At 36.4% G+C, this 17,610-nt stretch overlaps 1 protein-coding gene across 4 annotated transcripts; it reads left to right on the forward strand.

Annotated features, from left to right (window-relative positions):
- The first annotated feature begins 46 nt into the window (after positions 1-46).
- On the forward strand, positions 47-16,002 carry LOC112563500 (catenin alpha-2-like). 4 transcript variants are annotated; one of them, XM_025237420.1, is made up of 23 exons: positions 47-137; positions 261-348; positions 576-694; positions 1,177-1,366; positions 3,068-3,234; positions 3,828-3,947; positions 4,167-4,256; positions 4,711-4,884; positions 5,026-5,229; positions 5,494-5,523; positions 6,871-6,951; positions 7,513-7,665; positions 8,722-8,814; positions 9,296-9,452; positions 9,824-10,024; positions 10,230-10,381; positions 10,559-10,616; positions 11,119-11,341; positions 12,123-12,228; positions 12,507-12,641; positions 12,984-13,076; positions 13,432-13,452; positions 14,183-16,002. In XM_025237420.1, exons 3-23 carry the CDS (start codon positions 596-598, stop codon positions 14,351-14,353), a joined length of 2,718 nt encoding a protein of 905 aa, XP_025093205.1. In that variant the 5' UTR covers positions 47-137; positions 261-348; positions 576-595; the 3' UTR covers positions 14,354-16,002. The 4 variants fall into 4 exon arrangements, with proteins under 4 accessions (XP_025093205.1, XP_025093207.1, XP_025093208.1 ...); XM_025237422.1 differs by lacking the exon at positions 261-348 and having other exon boundaries at positions 76-180; XM_025237421.1 differs by lacking the exon at positions 47-137 and having other exon boundaries at positions 246-352.
- The last annotated feature ends 1,608 nt before the right edge of the window (positions 16,003-17,610 follow it).

Consider the following 17,610-nt stretch of genomic DNA (forward strand, 5'->3'; position numbering starts at 1 on the left):
ATGTCGGTTTAATATAGAAACACGATTAGTAAGCGTAGAGATCTCCGTCTTTGATAAACGGCATTAAGCATTCCAAAGGGACACGTGACTGCTTAGGAATGCGGCTCTTCTGTTTACCTCCGACTGATGTGACAAAAGTAAACTAAGGACAAATAGCTAGGACTTATGATTATGTATTAGGTATATACTCACTAGTAATAGATTAAAGTATTAAAGCTTTAATCTATATATTTGTTTTTGTCTTATAATTTTTTTCTTAGGATTGAGAAGGTGATGATGGTCGATGCACAACCGGAAATAGAAGCTCTTGTTAGTCATCGCCTTTAGGTGTGTCGGCTACCCGCAGGTGTAGGTAGTGGGTTTCTATTTATTTAAATACATCCTTTATTATTCATATACTTTTTAATGTAATTAAGTCAGATTTGTTATTTGATTGACTGTGTCTTTTACTTTAATCTCAAGAGTTGTTACTGTACTGTAGTCTACGTAGCGAGCGACTCAATTTAGTAAACACTAGTACTCTGTTTATACTGTCAGTCCCTTCAGTAAACTTCATCAGTTGTTGGATATTTTAGATTGCACTCCGACCGCCAAAATGTCGACCAGTGCGGTGCTACAAATAAAATGGGATCCCAAGAACCTAGAGATCCGAACCAAGTCAGTAGAAAAAACTCTGGAACCCCTTGTTACGCAGGTCAGTTGCATTTTCCTATAGTTTGCTTGACTTCATGGTTGATTGCCTATTCAGTATTGCGCTTTGCCTTTTTTTTTTAACATATATTAAACAATATTGAGAGATCAGGGGTAAGTTATTTCAGAAAAAACAAAGATTGAAATTTTAGTAAATATGTGGTCATTGAATAAATATGATTTATTGTTTGAATGTCCTATATTTTTATGTTAGTATTATTGTTGATTAGGGTGGTCTGTAATTATCGAAGTTGTCATCGTTATTGAATGCATATTTTAAGCAACACTACTTCAGAAGGTGTTCACAGTTGTGTTTTATTTCATCATTAAACTTTAAACATTTTGTAAGTACATCAGCTAATGTATTTACTCGTATGGTCTAAACTCAGTATATTTTGGAAATATCTGAAGAATTAAAGATAAGAGTAAAATAGTGCTATTACATGTGTTGAAGCCTATCAGTGAATAATTTATTCTCTTTCACAGGTAACCACCCTTGTGAACCAGAGTGGACCTTCTAATAAAAAGAAAGGACGTTCAAAAAAGGCTCATATTTTAAGTGCCGCAGTTCAAAAAGCAACAGAGAATTTTATTATCAAAGGAGAGGAAATTGCAGAAGAAAACCCAGAAGTTCGAGCAGACATGATAGCTGCAATTGAAGAAGTCAGAACAACAGGTTGGTCTTCTTTAAAAATATATCAGAAAAATAATTTGAGTGTGGTGTATGCTTTCAAACATATTCTTTTCTAATGCTGCTTATGGTATTTCATTTTGCTCTAATGTAAGATTTTCTTTAGTGTATAAATGAAAAAACCCAGGAAATGAAGTTCTGTGGTGGTACGTAGCAAAGATACCTCTTAGCAGAATGATGTTGTAATACAGCACTGCGTACCGCAACGCGGGCGCCTATGACGGGCGGGCCGTACCGCAGCGAAATTTGAGTGAGCGTCCGCAGGCGCACGCATACTTGCTCTAGAGGTAGTACGCCACGGGCACAAAGATGGCCGCCATGGTTGTCGAGTTTAGGCGTGTCAATGATATTCATGGTTTATCTTCTAATAAATAAGTATTTTGCAACAGATAGATATATATACGACGACAAAGAAGTGTATTAAAAGTTCAGATTTCATCGTCATGTCTTTCTAGAGATGGTAGATGAATTTGCCTTCGATCTTGAAACTCGAATCGGGACCACAACAACAGAAAGTCTACTCGTCGTTTGTTTTTACGTGATATGCTTGACTACCGCATTGTTCTTTCTTTTTAATTCTCATGGACTTTTTCCTCTTTAGTTCCCAAATGAATGCCACTATAGAAGTATATTGTTTGGCGCTGCAATAGATTGCTTCTATTAATTCGTCGTCGCTGTCAAATATGTCCATCAACAAAATTATATTCTCTACTTCGCTGTCAGCTGCCATTTTAACAGGCGCCCACGGTGGGCGAAGGGTATCACAGGCTCTCACAGGCGTGAGTGAGCGCCCGCGAGCATCCGCGGTGAGCGCCCGCGTTACGGTACACAGGGCTGGAGTGGGGGAACATACAGACTGCTGGCCATAAATGGTGCGTGAAATCTTTGATCCAGCCTGCCATGGCAAATGCAGATTTCAGCAGATCTATAAGCATTTTTTTTTCATAGAAACATAAATGTATATTAAGTGCATAATGATAATAATCATCATCATGTAAATTTTAAGGGCCAAGCAAAGAATATCCGTTACAAGATAGGATACATACAAGTACACAATGAGACAGACATGTATGCTTCTTATTCTTATGGGCCTGCAGCCCATATGGACAAATTTGGAGAATTATGCATGTATATGACCTTCATCCCAAGCCTATGGTAGATCACTTCCAGTTTGTTGTTGGCTGTTTATATGCATAGCGCTCTTCAACCATGTCAATTGTACAGCAAAAACATGATCATCGACATTACTGTTTACTTTGGCATACAATGCGCCTACTAATGTCCAACATTCTTTCATGTATTTATAAAGGATGAACAAATGAAAACTCTTTAGCTGGTAAAAATTCCTTTTGGTTTAAAAGTTTATTTGTGTATTTGCAAACATTTGTATGTGAGCAGAGCATACTTTTTGTGCACCTAATTACAAAAACGCATGTTATGGTGACTCAGAAGACTTCAGTGCCAGGCTGGCTCGGATTGCTCACATTGCAGAAGAGTTAACACACCATGGCAAAACTACAGCTTGACCAAATAGAGCAAGCTATTTTTTTATTATGCTATTGCTGAAGTGGAATGAGGAACAATGAGGTTAAGACAACTGAACAGTGAAGGATTAACACATATATTATGTACTGACTATGTAATGATAAATGATGAGGTTTTTTTAACATTCTTTTAATTTGACAGGTGAGGCCATGAATGATGCATCGCAGGATTTTGCTGCTGATCCATGCTCATCAGTGAAACGTGGTGCTATGGTGAGAGCCGCCCGTGCTTTGCTATCTGCTGTCACTCGACTGCTGATTCTGGCTGACATGGTGGATGTGTACCTTTTGCTAAAATCAGGACACTCTGTAAGTGTATTTTCTCTCTGTCAATCCCCATCCTCCTATATCTCGCTCTGTTTTATCTGTGACCTGTCCTTCACTTTCTGTGCCATGCATCGGACAAAAATAATTTAGCCAACACTCTCCTCCTCTGGCGATATCATTTGGCATTATCTTTCCCTTTTTCTTTGGATAGAATCCACATTCAAAGTTTTCAGGTATGTCTTCAAAACCCACTTCTTTTAGAAATGCTTCCCATGACTAGCAACTTTTTCCATTCTCTTCTTAATTCCTTATCTTCGTCCATGTGCTTGCGTTTACTTGTGCTTTAATGTCAGTTTATTGATATTTTTGTGATCACAACATACTGAGGTTACTTCCACAATGTGAAATGCACTTTCATTATCATCATTATAATAAAAATCTGCCCTACAGCGGAACTTTTTATTGCTGAACAATTGTTCTAAGTGGATCTTACCTGCTTTCCTTGTTCAAAGGATTTTTTTCTAGAAGAAGTGATATCATTTAATTGACACTGTTTTATGTAAGTCACAACACAAATAATTTCATGAAATATTTTTAATAATTCAATTTAAAGTCTAAGAAAACTGTGTTTATAGGTGGAGGATGATCTTGAGCACATCATGAATGCCACGAGCCAGCAAGGTTTAATGGATGGCTTCCGTGCATTTGGGAAGAGTGTTGCAGAACTTTCACAACTGGCTGCAAAGAGACAAGCTGTCAGTGTAGCTTTTTTGCTTCCAAAATTAACACAAGCCAATTTATTCTTTATTGACTATATTTGCACATATTGTTTCTTTGCTTTTTTTATATATACCACTTGATAAATAATCAGATAAACATTTTTTCCATTAATGTAAAGTTATTCATATTATTCTGATGAGCATTATCTTCCCAGCTATTTCCAGTATGTTTTAATTTGTTACAATGCAACACAGGATTTAAAAGATCCCCGACGACGTGATGAATTAGCAGCTGCCCGTGCAATGCTGAAAAAGAACAGCATGATGTTACTGACAACATCCAAGGTAAATCTTATAATCCTCTTGGATTTTTTTTTTTTTTTTTTTTTGTAAAGCTTAATGTATTTGCAATTAGTGGCAAGTTCATTTTTAACTGATTAAATCTCAAATGGGAATAGATATTGGGATGTGTGAATACATTACACAAATTCTAACCTTGTCAGATTCAATTTACCTGTTGCATATTTTGCAAGGAGTGAGTTAAATCAAACAAAATTATATAAATTGTAGTCGAAAAATAGAATGAGTTATTTTTCTTTCCCTACTGTTTATTTTAGAGCATGGAGGAGTGGATTTAAATTTTATATAAAGCCTGTTTGTCTCATTTATATGACTAGATAGTTTTGTTTTTAAGGACTAAAAAGTTTACAGCTTTGTTAGAATAAATGAGGATAGGCGAGAGAAATGGGGGATAACTGTTGAACTTAGGAGTGATGATAATGCATTTTTTTTTTACCAGGCATATGTTCGTCATCCTGAGCTTGCAGCAGCAAAAGCCAACAGAGACTATGCATACAAGCAGCTCTGTGATGCCATCAACACCATAACTGGAGTGGTTCAAGCCACTGGCTCTTCTGATGCTCATCCTTATGAGGGACCTGGGGAACTGGCTGCTGCTCTTGATGAACTAGATGTAAGTAGAGAACATATATGTAGAGGTCTTCATTTTTCAGGTTAACAAGATGACTACTAGATATAACTGTATACCTCTAATGACTATCTTTGTCTAAATATAGCTGTACCTATGCATATGTCGTTGCGTTGTGCTGTGCAGCAAAAGATTATCATGGATCCTCTGGCTTACAATGAGGTGCGCACTCGACCTTCATTAGAGGAACGATTAGAAAGTATCATAAGTGGGGCAGCTCTTATGGCCGATTCATCATGCACCCGAGATGACAGACGAGAACGTATTGTGCAGCAATGCAATGCTGTTCGACAAGCACTGCAAGATTTGCTCACAGAGTATGAGAAGAATGTGAGTACTTTTATATTTTCAAAACTATGGTATTAACATTTTTCCTTTAATGTTATTGTTTCAAAAGAGAAATGTTTCATGCTGTTTAATAGGTTGTGAAAGATTTCAAAAAATTATTTTTAAATAATTAGAATTGTGGTAGCTTTATATATGTTTGTATTATTTGCTTGTGTACTTGTGAAAATGAGTGCTTAGATGTAAGAAGACTAAAGGTTTGTTAAGCAGTATAGAGTGATACATATTTACATCTTGGGTTGGGTACAGTGCAGAAAACCATCAAGTGTGCCAAAGCGGGTAACTTATGCATGTCTGATATGCATGATTTTTGCAAGATGAAGCCAAAAGTAGGTTGCTAAACAAGCTAATAAAAAAAATTAGTCTTTTAAGTATAAGAAGACTATTTTTAAAATGAGGGCAGCTGTAGCTTCCTAAGCCCTTCTGATGTAACTCTTAATCAGCATTGCACTAACCAGAACCTCCATGTTGTTTGGAATGGTAATCCTAATATATTTTCATAACTGATCTTTTCCTAAGTTCTATCAAGCAACAGTTTTTTAAGTGATGCATGTTGTCATAAAGTATCATGCACAAATGAAGTTTTCCCCCCAATCTTTGACTATTCATGATGAAAGAAGCATGTTTTTTTCCCTTGAATCTTCTTGAAGAGACTGTAAATATTTTGGGCTATAGATTTTTTTCTTCAAGACACCAAAAAGTAAGCATGTCACAACATGAGTAGGCTTGATACAATGCCAGTGCTTTGAAACCCCAGTTTCAGAAGCATTGCCTGTTAAAAATTGCATGAAATCTATATGCAGATCTATACACTTTTGGGGTGGGCCTAAGATTTAATTCACTTGTTATCATTGTGTTAAAGGCAAAGCTGCTGAGTTAGGTTAAAACTCGTCCATTTTGTTTTTATTTTTTACTATGTTGCTGTGCCATTTTTTTCATTTTTATTTCTTAAAAATTTTCTTATAAGTCTCTCATTTTCATTGAGCTGAAATACTTGTATTTACAGCTTGACTGGAAAACATTTGTCTTTCACTGCTGTTGTTTTTCCTATTTAGTACAGAATGACTTTCAACAAAGCAGAAAGTCGGGGGTGGGGGGAGAAGAGGGATAGGAATGCCTGTATGCATATATTTTCTGTATATTTAATGGATCAAACATTATCTTCCCTCATTTCTTAAAATATGCACTGGCCAGCATGTACCATATTACATTCTGCCTGGATGCTGTTCACTTGGCTTTTTTTTTTTTTTTTTTTTGGCATGCTAGTAAAATGCACAAGATTTCCTATCTGTTTCTTATTATAAGTTATTTCTATATTTTAGAAAACAACTGAGAAGGAAATGAAAGATAATTTCATATGCTAAGTCAGAAATGCTATCAACAATTTTTTATGACTATTAGAAAGTTGTGGGGAAGCCCTCTATTAGAAATAAACAGGTCAAAATTATTGGGGTTTTTTATTACATAAATTTCTGGAGAGAACATTTTCTCTCTTTGAAATACATTGTTGAATGAGTAGTTTTCTTTAATTTGAAGTTTCTCTTCGAAAGTAGCCTGTTTTTAGTTAAAACATTGCCTTTTTTTTTTTTGGCCGTTTGTATATATTCTTTGTTTTCTGTTCTCTAGGCTGGCCAACGAGAACCTAGTGAAAATCTTGAGAGGGCAATTGATAATATGTGCAAGAAGACAAGAGACTTGAGGCGACAGGTATGATTTAGTTAGATGCATCAAAAATATGAGGACATAGCCAAGAGTCATCTGCTTTCCTCATAAGCAGGCATATGCATACCTGAATACCTAAGTGTACAACTGCTTGTATATGTGCACATAACTCTGTTTTCAAAATATTTGCTATTAATGCTTTTCAGTTGACTGTGGCAGAAATGGTCTTGTTCTTTGGTTCCTCTTTGTGTTTTCTGTATTTGATTTTATTCTTCGTTAGTACTGTTATTTATTCTTTTATAGTTCATATGTTATTTGTTTTCCTGTTCCTCGTATGCTGTCCATGTTTCATTCCTGTTCTTAAGCACTAAGGGCATACTCCTTATGAGTGTGAGTATGCGCTTTATAAATTTTGCATTTATTATTATTAAATGTAAAAAATATCTTTACTTTATAATGAAAGATTCATTTAGGTTTAATGTTGCGGTAATTATTTTTATAGGAAGTTTACGATGTGGAAAAGTGAGGAGTCAGTGATGCCAAGAATGTAGCATCTAGTTCTTTCTCAGGTGCAACCATTATAGAAATGAATTTCGATTCTGGCAGTTGCGGAAGGCAGTGGTAGATCATGTATCTGACACATTTCTTGAAACGAATGTCCCACTTCTTGTGCTGATCGAAGCTGCAAAAGCAGGAGATGAGAGGGGAGTGGAAGAATATGCTCAAGTGTTTACAGAACATGCCAACAAATTGGTGGAGGTGAGTATGTGTATGTGGATCTCTGTGTTATTTAAATCTACATCTTTTTTTCTTTTCTTTTTTTCAACAGTATGTTGAACTGTAATGGTCTTGCCCAAAAAGTTCATGCCATATGTTCAACTGCTTTCTTCAAGTATTTTTAAAATAATAATTAGGAAACTTGTTGAGCACTGTACCTCAGCAAAAGCTAGGCTCACCGTGCCTTACAGAAAAGACTAGGTAAAAATTAAGTAGCAACAAGAAAACTGCAATACACACACAGAAGAGATGACAAGAGCACAAACTATTGCATCAACTTTTCTAATAAAAATATGCAAACTTCTTATCACATTAAAAAATGGAGCACAATCTTGCATATCAAAATGTAAGCAGGTAATGGAAAAGAACATATTAATTTCTAAAAACATCGTAATTTGAACTCATTCAGCAAAGACAAAAAGCAACATGATTGAACATTTAGAATGGTAGTGGTGGGATGAAGTACAGTGTTTTCCAATATATACACCTATTAACCTACAATAAAGACAGCCATTATCACATACCATTTTAAACAGCATTTAAAAAATATTTAAGGGATAGGATTTGCAAGAAATATAGGTTTTGTTAGTAAATGCAACTGAAAGATAGTAATTGTATGGAATGGAGAGAGCTCATGTCATGAATGTAGGTTACAAGGCAAAAATTACAGAAAAATTATTTACACAATATATACAAACATAAGTGCCAAAAAATGATATATTTTATTAGAATTCAAATTAGATTTCAAATTTCATTAGACTTCAAATATTACTTACCATTATTTACCATTACCATTTTCAACTGAAGTACAAATCCATGTAAACTGAGCAAACATAATTTACAATAAAACAATCCCTGAAGAAGCCAACTGTTTCTTCCCTTATATATTCATTTATGCATAGTGTTATATGTTTTTGACACTACCCAGTTCACATTACAGTGTCTGAAACACATTGTAACTGTGAAGACGTTTGCTGCTGTGGAAACCAATCATATGGAAGGATTGAAAATCTTGTATACTGGTCTTGTGTGTTATAGGTTGCAAATTTGGCCTGCTCCATGTCCAGCAATGAGGATGGTGTCAAACTTGTCCGCATGGCTGCAGCAGAAATTGATGCCTTATGTCCACAAGTAGGCATTGTGCTTTTTTTAGTTTTGGCTTATGTTTCTTAATTTTCACAAAATAGAAAGGTGCCAAGGTTAAAGGAAAAAACCTCCACCTGAGCAGCTTGTTAATATTTTAATAGTGTTATTTGACAAATAATTTTCTGATATTTGTTGCATAGTTTTCAGCTAATTTTGGATTGCTTTATTTGTATTTTTGGCAGATTTCATGAGTAGTCTCAAGGCATCATTTCTGAGGTCATTGTTGATATTTTAAATGCTTTGCTGACTGGCTTGTCCTGTTAAGTCAGGACTCACTTCAAAGCACTTTAGTTTTCCGTTGTGATTTACAGTCCTGCTTTTGGGGATTACCTATTTTGCAAACTATTAAATTTAATGAAATATTCGGATTTTGCAACAAATTTATAAACAAGCATCATGTTTCGGCATTGGTAGCATTGAAGGTAGACTTTGCCAAAGCATGTGGAATACTTCTTTCTTTGTTCAGGTGGTTAATGCAGCCAGAGTGTTAGCTGCACGTCCCCGATCAAAGGCAGCGCAAGAAAATATGGATGTTTTTAAAGATGCTTGGGAAAAACAAGTCCGCCTCCTGACTGAGTCTGTTGATGATATCACAACCATCCATGACTTCCTAGCTGTTTCAGGTGGGCCAGAGTCTGGCTTTACAATTTCATTAAACAAAGGATGTGTTGCAATTTTTTTCGTAGGATTGAAATAGCCTCTTAACAGATAGGAAAAAATTTGAGAAAAGTTGATATAGTGAACCACTTACTTTCAGTAGTGGAGAACACAATCACATCTAAAGCTAACAGCCACGAACAGAGGTTTTTTTTTTATGGGAACAGTCAGAATTTCTTAACTTTAGCAATGAAATAAGAACTGTGTGGCTTAACACTGGATGTTGAATATGTAAAAGCTTTGTGGATGTCACTTGATATGCAGATGAAGTTGATCTGAATCAAAAATAATTTCTTTGGTAAGACAAGTAAACCATATTGTCTTTTTTGTTTTACAGAGAACCACATTCTTGAGGATGTAAACAAATGTGTCATTGCACTTCAGGAGTGTGATGCAGACACACTTGATCGCACAGCAGGTGCTATCCGTGGCCGCTCAGCTCGTGTCTGTAATGTTGTTACAGTTGAGATGGACAACTTTGAGCCAGGTCGCTACACAGAGCGAGTAATGGAGGCTGTTGTGATGCTTAGAGATCAAAGTGAGTTTCCTTCAGTACTTCTGTTATTTCTCCAAAATAGTTTAAAAGTAAGTGATGTTGAAATCAAATCAGTTAATTGAAAAAGTTCTTAAAATAGCAGCAGCCAGTTCATAAATTATTTTGGTTAAAAAATAGTGCCTTCTCAGATTGTTTTGAAGATGCTTTTGAAAAGAAAAAAATCTGACTTCTGTTTCCTGATTTGCAGTTATGCCAAACTTTGCCGAGAAAGTTGAAGTTGCTGTTGATGCCCTCAATTCTAATCCACCACTAGATATAGATGAGAATGAGTTTATTGAAGCCAGTCGACTGGTCTATGATGGTGTTAGAGACATCCGACAAGCAGTTCTTTTGAATGGAGTAAGTAATGCTGTAGACCTGTTTTTTGTGAATAATATTCAGTCAAGTCCACATATAAGTTTTATGCTACATGGAAGATTGCCTGTTTGAGGTGTTCTCAGATTTTATACGTACACTTGACCAAAACAAGAACAGAAAACACACTTTTTTAATGTGGAAATTGTCTCTTCTTTCTAGATTGAAGTTGACGAGTCTGACAGTGAGGTTGAATTGGAAGATGAATATGAAACATACAGTAAGTACTTCTCTGGGTCTATTTAAATGTGGATAGAATTTTCAGATTTATCAAATTAAGTATCTTTATTCTTTAAAATTCAGGCATGCAGAGTTATATTCTTTTTTTGGAATGAAGAAGCTACCATAGCTACATGCCAGATAAAGATATGTTTATTGCATCTGCTTCTGCCACAGTTAATTCTCCTGACTCTCCATTGTCATAGTAAATGGTTTAGGAAGTATAATCATACAGTCTTCATCTTTTTGGAGTTAAATATCCTATTTTCTGATGGTCTCCTGATGTATTTATATTTATTTAATGTGGTATAAATACCTCTGTGTGCTTTCTTGCAGATTTGTTTCTGCATAGAAGGCATTTAACAAATCTTACTTTATTGGTCTCTTCCCCTCATCAGTTATTTAATCAAGAAGAAGGGGATGGGGTTTTTGTTGTTATTTTAATATGCCACCAAGATGTGCCTTGTGTTGAAATAGCTAAAATTTATTTTTGTTTGTTACAGCAAGTATGGCAGACCCAGATGACTTCGGTAAGAGTGACCGTGCCATGATGAGGCAGCTGCCTGAAGAAGAGCGGGAGAAAATTCAGGCCCAGGTGGAAATGTTCCGGGCAGAAAAGGCAAAGCTGGATGTTGAAGTGGCCAAGTGGGATGATACTGGCAATGACATTATTGTCATGGCAAAGGAGATGTGTGTCATCATGATGGAAATGACTGATTTCACCAGGTATGAACAGCCTTAAAAACTTGATTAGTTTGCCTTTGTCATCTGTTAGTAATACCTGCTGTGTGCAGACCCTCTGACCAGTAGACATCTCCCATGTTTAGCCCCATTTTGATCTGTACAAATCAGTTTTCAACACAGACCAGTTGATGGAACCTGCTAAAAGGCCGATACAGAAATTTTAGCAGCAAAGTTCATCCCTTTACCTATCATGAATGGACAGTTTTTGCTAAAGTTTCACCTCAGTGTCACTAATTTTTAAATAGTCATAGTAAATAGTGTATGCTGGTGGTGCACATTTTTCGCAGTTCTCATATGCATAAGAATTTGTCTTATGTCTATTTGCAGCAACTTCCTGTATCAAAATGAAGTAGAGAGTATATTTTACTAAAGAAGGCAGTCGTGAGAGTCTTCTGCTGCAAATTGGGAAACATTTGTCAACAAAGTTATGAAGCAGTTAGATCATTGAAGTATTGTTCTGTGGCTACAGATTTTCTATATAAAGCCAGTCACCATTTAAGGAAAGAGATGAAAAATTAGGTCACCACAGACTTTTTAAAAAACTTGAAGAAGAAAGGAAAATATATAATGCTTGTTCTGTGCAACAGGATCCATAGACCTGCCAGTTTTTGGACCACTTATTCCTTATTTTGAGAGAGGCTATACTGGCTTTGAAAATGTGGGAACTTTCAACAAGAAGACACCTGTTATGTAGGGACAGTTTTTAGCTGAACAAGGGTGTCTTTAACATTTTGCTGAACAAAATGTAATGTTGATATTTCAGGGGGCGTGGACCGTTGAAAAGTACTATGGATGTAATTAGCGCTGCCAAGAAAATTTCAGAAGTGGGCTCCAATCTTGACAAGTTGGCAAGTTCAATAGCCGACCAAGTAAGTCTGACAAGTCTTTGCAAGTCAGATAAATAGCACCTACTCTGATAGTCTCTTAAGCACTGCATTTTTTTGTGGTCCACTGAGCTATGCTTTTTCGTGCAAATAGATCACAGATTTCTGAGGCTTTTAGCTTCTATATGTTGAATTTTCAGACCAGTAATCCACTGAAAGGCATACAGTATAGCTTAAATGTGGGTATGTTTCTTACCAATAGTTGTAAAATGGTATGCACCCTGATGCAAGAGATACCTATGTGATTTTTATTATTTCTTAAGTGCCCAGATTCCGTGTCTAAGAAGGACCTTGAAGCATATCTGCAAAGGATTGCACTCTACTGTCACCAGCTTAACATTACTAGTAAAGTGAAGGCAGACGTACAGAGTGTCAGCGGAGAGCTCATCGTTTCAGGAGTGAGATCTATTACGTGTCTTTTATTACAGAGAAACGTGGCATCATATTTGATGGGTTATCCTCTGGTAGTTCACATTTTATTTGAACAAAATGTCTCCTCAAAAAATCTGATAATGTATTTCTTTAAGCTTATTAGGTCAGTATTTTGAGTTTAGACAACCCCTCTTCCCCAGTAATTTTCTGGGTATTTGTTTCTTCCCCATCCATCACCTTTTGTCCCAGTTGTGCTCACCACTTGTTAAAAACCTTTTCTTGTCAGATCAGCCAACTGCTGTGGATGTCGCCTGATCTGTGAATATCGTGTGATTTGAAAAAATTTTTTTCTCCCACTCTCTCAACAGCTGGACAGTGCTACCTCACTTATTCATGCTGCTAAAAACCTAATGAATGCTGTGGTGCTGACAGTTAAAGCATGTTATGTAGCTTCGACCAAGGTTTGTTTTGTGGTTTCACTCTTTCATTTATTTATGGCAGAGTGGGGAGTCTTTATCGTTAAAGTCTTTTTGATTTTTTTTTTTATAATCTATATACATAATAAGCGAAGAGATAGAAAATATGTGTTCAGGTCTGAGAATGTGATGATCATGCTTATCCCATTTTTTTAAGATGGAAGATGTGGATTTTGTGTTTCTTGCATAACTTTGTTATTAAAGTTCTCTCTAAGTGGGTAAAAGTTCAACATTTCTCTTCAGTCGTATGAGTAGAATATTCTCAGATAATTAAAGATATTTATCAGATCCAATATTCTGACCTCACGATAATGAAGAACAAAACTTTTTTTTTTCACAGTACAAGAAAAGAAATGGACAGGTGAGTTACTTTCAATATTTTATGTCCTGAATAATAATTACTACTCCCATTTCTTCTATTGACACCTCAATAAAATGTACTGAGTCTAGGACTGCGGTTTTCAACCTGTGGGCCACGTTCCCCTTGGGGGCCATATGCTGACAAGGGGGTCACGAAGGCGGTCCTTTCTTTCTTTTTTTTTTTTAAGTGTCTCATATCTCATATTGGTATTAGTGAAATTAGCTTGCATTGTAAAATTAAATTATACTAAGATCAAGTATTTTTACTTTTATTTCTAATTTTGCTATTTGACGGGGTTCTGTTGACATATGTCCAGATACACTTTTGAATTCCTCATTGTGCCCAATTTCAGATACAGGTATAGTGCAGTTGGGATATTTGAACATGAAAAGGGAATTCTAAAGCCGGGTTAAGAATCTGTGAAGTCTTTTTTAATTGAATAAGTGACAGGTTATCCATATTTCAGTATTGATCAAGTGAAAACGACATTATTACCAATGTTTAAAAAATTAAATTATTAAATTAAGAGATATCTTTTCACCTTCCAAGTCCCCCAGACCCCCTAGCTGGCGTCACAAGCTACCCTAACCCTAACCTGGCGTCACAAGTAAAGGTTGAGAAATGCGGATCTCTGGCATTGTAAAATCGAATGAACATCAGGAAGTCTACAGCTACACATGAAAAAAAATAGAACAAACATTTGATGCAATGACATTATTATTATTTGCAGAAACCTGTGGTGTTGTGGAAGATGAAAGCTCCAGCCAAGAAGCCACTTGTTAGACGAGAAGATCCAAGTGAACTCAGTGCTAAAGTTCGAAAGGGAGCTACTCGATCACACATTGAACCAATCAAAGCATTGAGCGAGTTTCAAGAGATCACTGCAGACAGCTTTTGCTAATGATATATACAGACCTTCCGTCATGTTATGTGATGTTGTGAATGAACATTGTGGTGGTAACATTTAGGCTGTGTTTTTTTAATAAGAAAACCTCCAGCTATTTCTGCTCTGTCAGATGTTAATGCTGGCAGAGTAGTCTCAACGTTACACTTTAAACATTAGCAGACTCCACGGGCCACAATCTACCAGAAGATTAAATAATAAAGCAGATGTAAGTATCCAGAACAGGATTTTACCCACAGATTCTGCTGTCACAAATGCCAGTCTTTACCTACCTATTATCAGGGTAGGTTTAGAGCCATATAGTTGGACATGTCCACCATTTTATTCTTTATATTTCTTTTGTCATAGATTCGTTGTTCAAGTCAAGATACTTCCCATTTGACTGTAAATATTACTTATATTCAGATGCTTGCCATCAAAATAACCTGTACAGAGAGACAAATCATCTTTTGATGGCAGTATTTACCTTGCTGGGTGTTCGGGGAAAGTGGGATGTGTGTAATCTGTTCACTTACCTACAACCACAACAATTTCTGTTCATATCTGTTTGCCCATTCAGCTCATTTACAACTTGTGCTGCATTTGCCTTTTTTTTTTTTTTTTTTTATTATAATTCTTGTAAGTAGAACATACAGATCATTCAAAGACTTTTACATCCCTCTGAACTGTATGACAGACACAACCCTGACTAGGTCTTTGTTCACAAGGTTGTCTAAAATGATTGTGTCCCGTGATACCCACTTGGTTTTCATTACCATATTTGATGTTTACATAACAGTTTTATTTTAAACAAGATTGCTTCTATTTGTGGTTGTGTATTAAATTATTTGACCTTTTTTCCTTTCTTTCATAGAATCTCTGCAGGTTTTGATGATCTTTGTTCTGTAATGATGATTATTGTTTTTTTATTTGCTGCTGGTTACAGTGGTCTTCTTCCTTGAAAATATTAGGTTGTACATATTCTTTTTGAAGTTGTATTTCTTATTATTGAAATCACTTTATTATTTTCTCAGTATAGACATATCAACAAAATGGTTGTATAAACTGTGAAGTGCTTTTGCACCATTTGATGTGGTAGGACATGACTGCTGCAGAAATCACATTCTGCCCTTAAGAAAGTCATTGAAGCTTGTCGTAAGCTAGATGCCTATTTTGTTCTTCTCACCAACTATCACGCTATTATGTGTTAAGACAAATTAGATAAAACAGAAACTCTTAACGCATAACAGCTTTATAGGATGTGTGTTCCAAATTAAAACATTAAATTGGGGGGGGGGGTCTTCATTTATTATTAGGGTAACATTTGTTTGGGGTTTTTTCTCCATAAAGATATGAAGGACTAATGCAGCCCTGAGCTGAGTTGTGAAGGTTCCCCTGCTCACCATGTCAGTAGCAGACTTCATTGATACTTTGTCTTCTGTGTCTTGATAACTCATAGAATTTTTACAACAAGCCTTAATCTTTTCTTTGTGCTCTGCTATTTTTTCCTGGAAGAGGGCAATTTTTTTTTCCTACAGAGTCTTTGTTGTGAAGTAGAGCAGTGCTTGCTTTTGCATTTAGCTGTTTTTATTGACAGTGACTGAGACTTAACCAGAAAGTTGTAAATTTACTGCAAATGTACATAATAAATCTGTTAAAAAACCTTAGGAGATGGCATGCTGGTAGTTCTTTTGCCTTAGTGATGGTATTTCATCAATTATTTAGCACATAATCTCATCGGTGTTTTAAAGGGCCAGTTTGTTAGTCATTTAGCTGCCTTTACCAGGCTATGTGAACGTAAAGAGATGGGTGGAAAAGATCACTATTGTGTTATAAACTATCACATGGTACAAAAAAATGTTAAAAAAGGGTGGAGAAAAGTTAGTATTAACTGCTTTCTTCAAAGTAAATGCCTAAAAACTTGAAAGAATTGTGGTTGCAAGCAATAGAGAATTTCATGCTGATAGCAAATAGTATCTGGTTGACATTTCATATCAGGATTTTCAGAGATATGATAAAGCAATGAGCATCAGATATCTTTGCCAGCTACAATGACCATCTACCAGTTCCTTAAATCGTCTGTTATGCAGGTGATTTTTGGTCAAGCAGTACACTTTGCCTTTGATACCGTTGCATTGGAGCATCATCAGCAGTCCATTTTTCCACACTTTATTGAAGGCCTTTTGTGTATCACTGAAAACTGACAAGGTAAACCTTTGATTCTGAAAAGTGTTTATAGCTCTACTCGGGAGTTCTATCTCAATGTTCTTGGTCCTATTCACCATCAAGGCTCCGCATCTGTTTGGGTGCCTTTCGTACCACTTTTGCATGCAGAAGTTGGTGAGCCTCCAGTTTCTCTTCGTCATCTGAAACTTATGCTATCCTATGTCTGTTGCTTGAAAGCTCATCCTGGCAATGCTGCTTATCGTACTGTGCTTACCCCAACGTGCTGCCCTGTATACCATTCGTACCATGGAGCAGAAACCATTAGCACTCACAAGCTGCGGGAGTAGATATTCAACAGGTAGAGCCTCTCCCTCTCCTGCCAGCTCCTCCTTGGACTCTTCCTGTTCCAGAGAATTATCTTGATCTTGTATAGCTTTTAAAAAAGATGAAACCAGTGAACTCATCTTTCTTCAACGCCTTTAGGAACTTTTCTCTGACTATCCCGGATTCTGTGCTTTCTTTACAGTCAGCTCCAGTACTTCCAAACGGCACCAGGCTTCTTCAGTCCGCCTTGCGGATGGCTGCTCTATTTTTTCTGCGGAACTTCACGCCATCTTTCTAGCCTTGCAGCACGTTCACTGCTCTTCGGAGCAAAACATTTTGATCATTTTAGACTCGCTTTCTGCTCTCCAATCTCTTCTTTTAAGTCGTTCTGACCACCTTCTTGTGGTTCAGCTTTGCCAAATTCATGCGGCTCTCCGTCGTCACAACAACGACACTGTTTTTTAATTTTGGCCCCTTGCCATGCTAGCATTCCTGGCAATGTCCGAGCGGACCAGGCTGCCAAGGCCACTTTCCAGTCTCCTGGTCAATGGCAGTCATTGTCACCTGACTTTAAGTCTGTCTTCCTTGTATTGGCTTTTGTTGTTAAGGATATGATCATATCACGTGGTGTTTTTGTGTCTCAACTTTTTCTCGCCGTGATATAGCCTTAGTTGAATACACGGCGTAAAACACAAACAAACAAGCTTTACTTGTTGACCCTGCAGAAAAGAAAATCAATCTAATTTACCCTATTAAAGCAGCCTTCACAACAAGGTCAGAGCTAC

The sequence above is a fragment of the Pomacea canaliculata genome, linkage group LG5 (assembly GCF_003073045.1).
Source record: "Pomacea canaliculata isolate SZHN2017 linkage group LG5, ASM307304v1, whole genome shotgun sequence".
NCBI classification, from domain to species: Eukaryota; Metazoa; Mollusca; class Gastropoda; order Architaenioglossa; family Ampullariidae; genus Pomacea; species Pomacea canaliculata.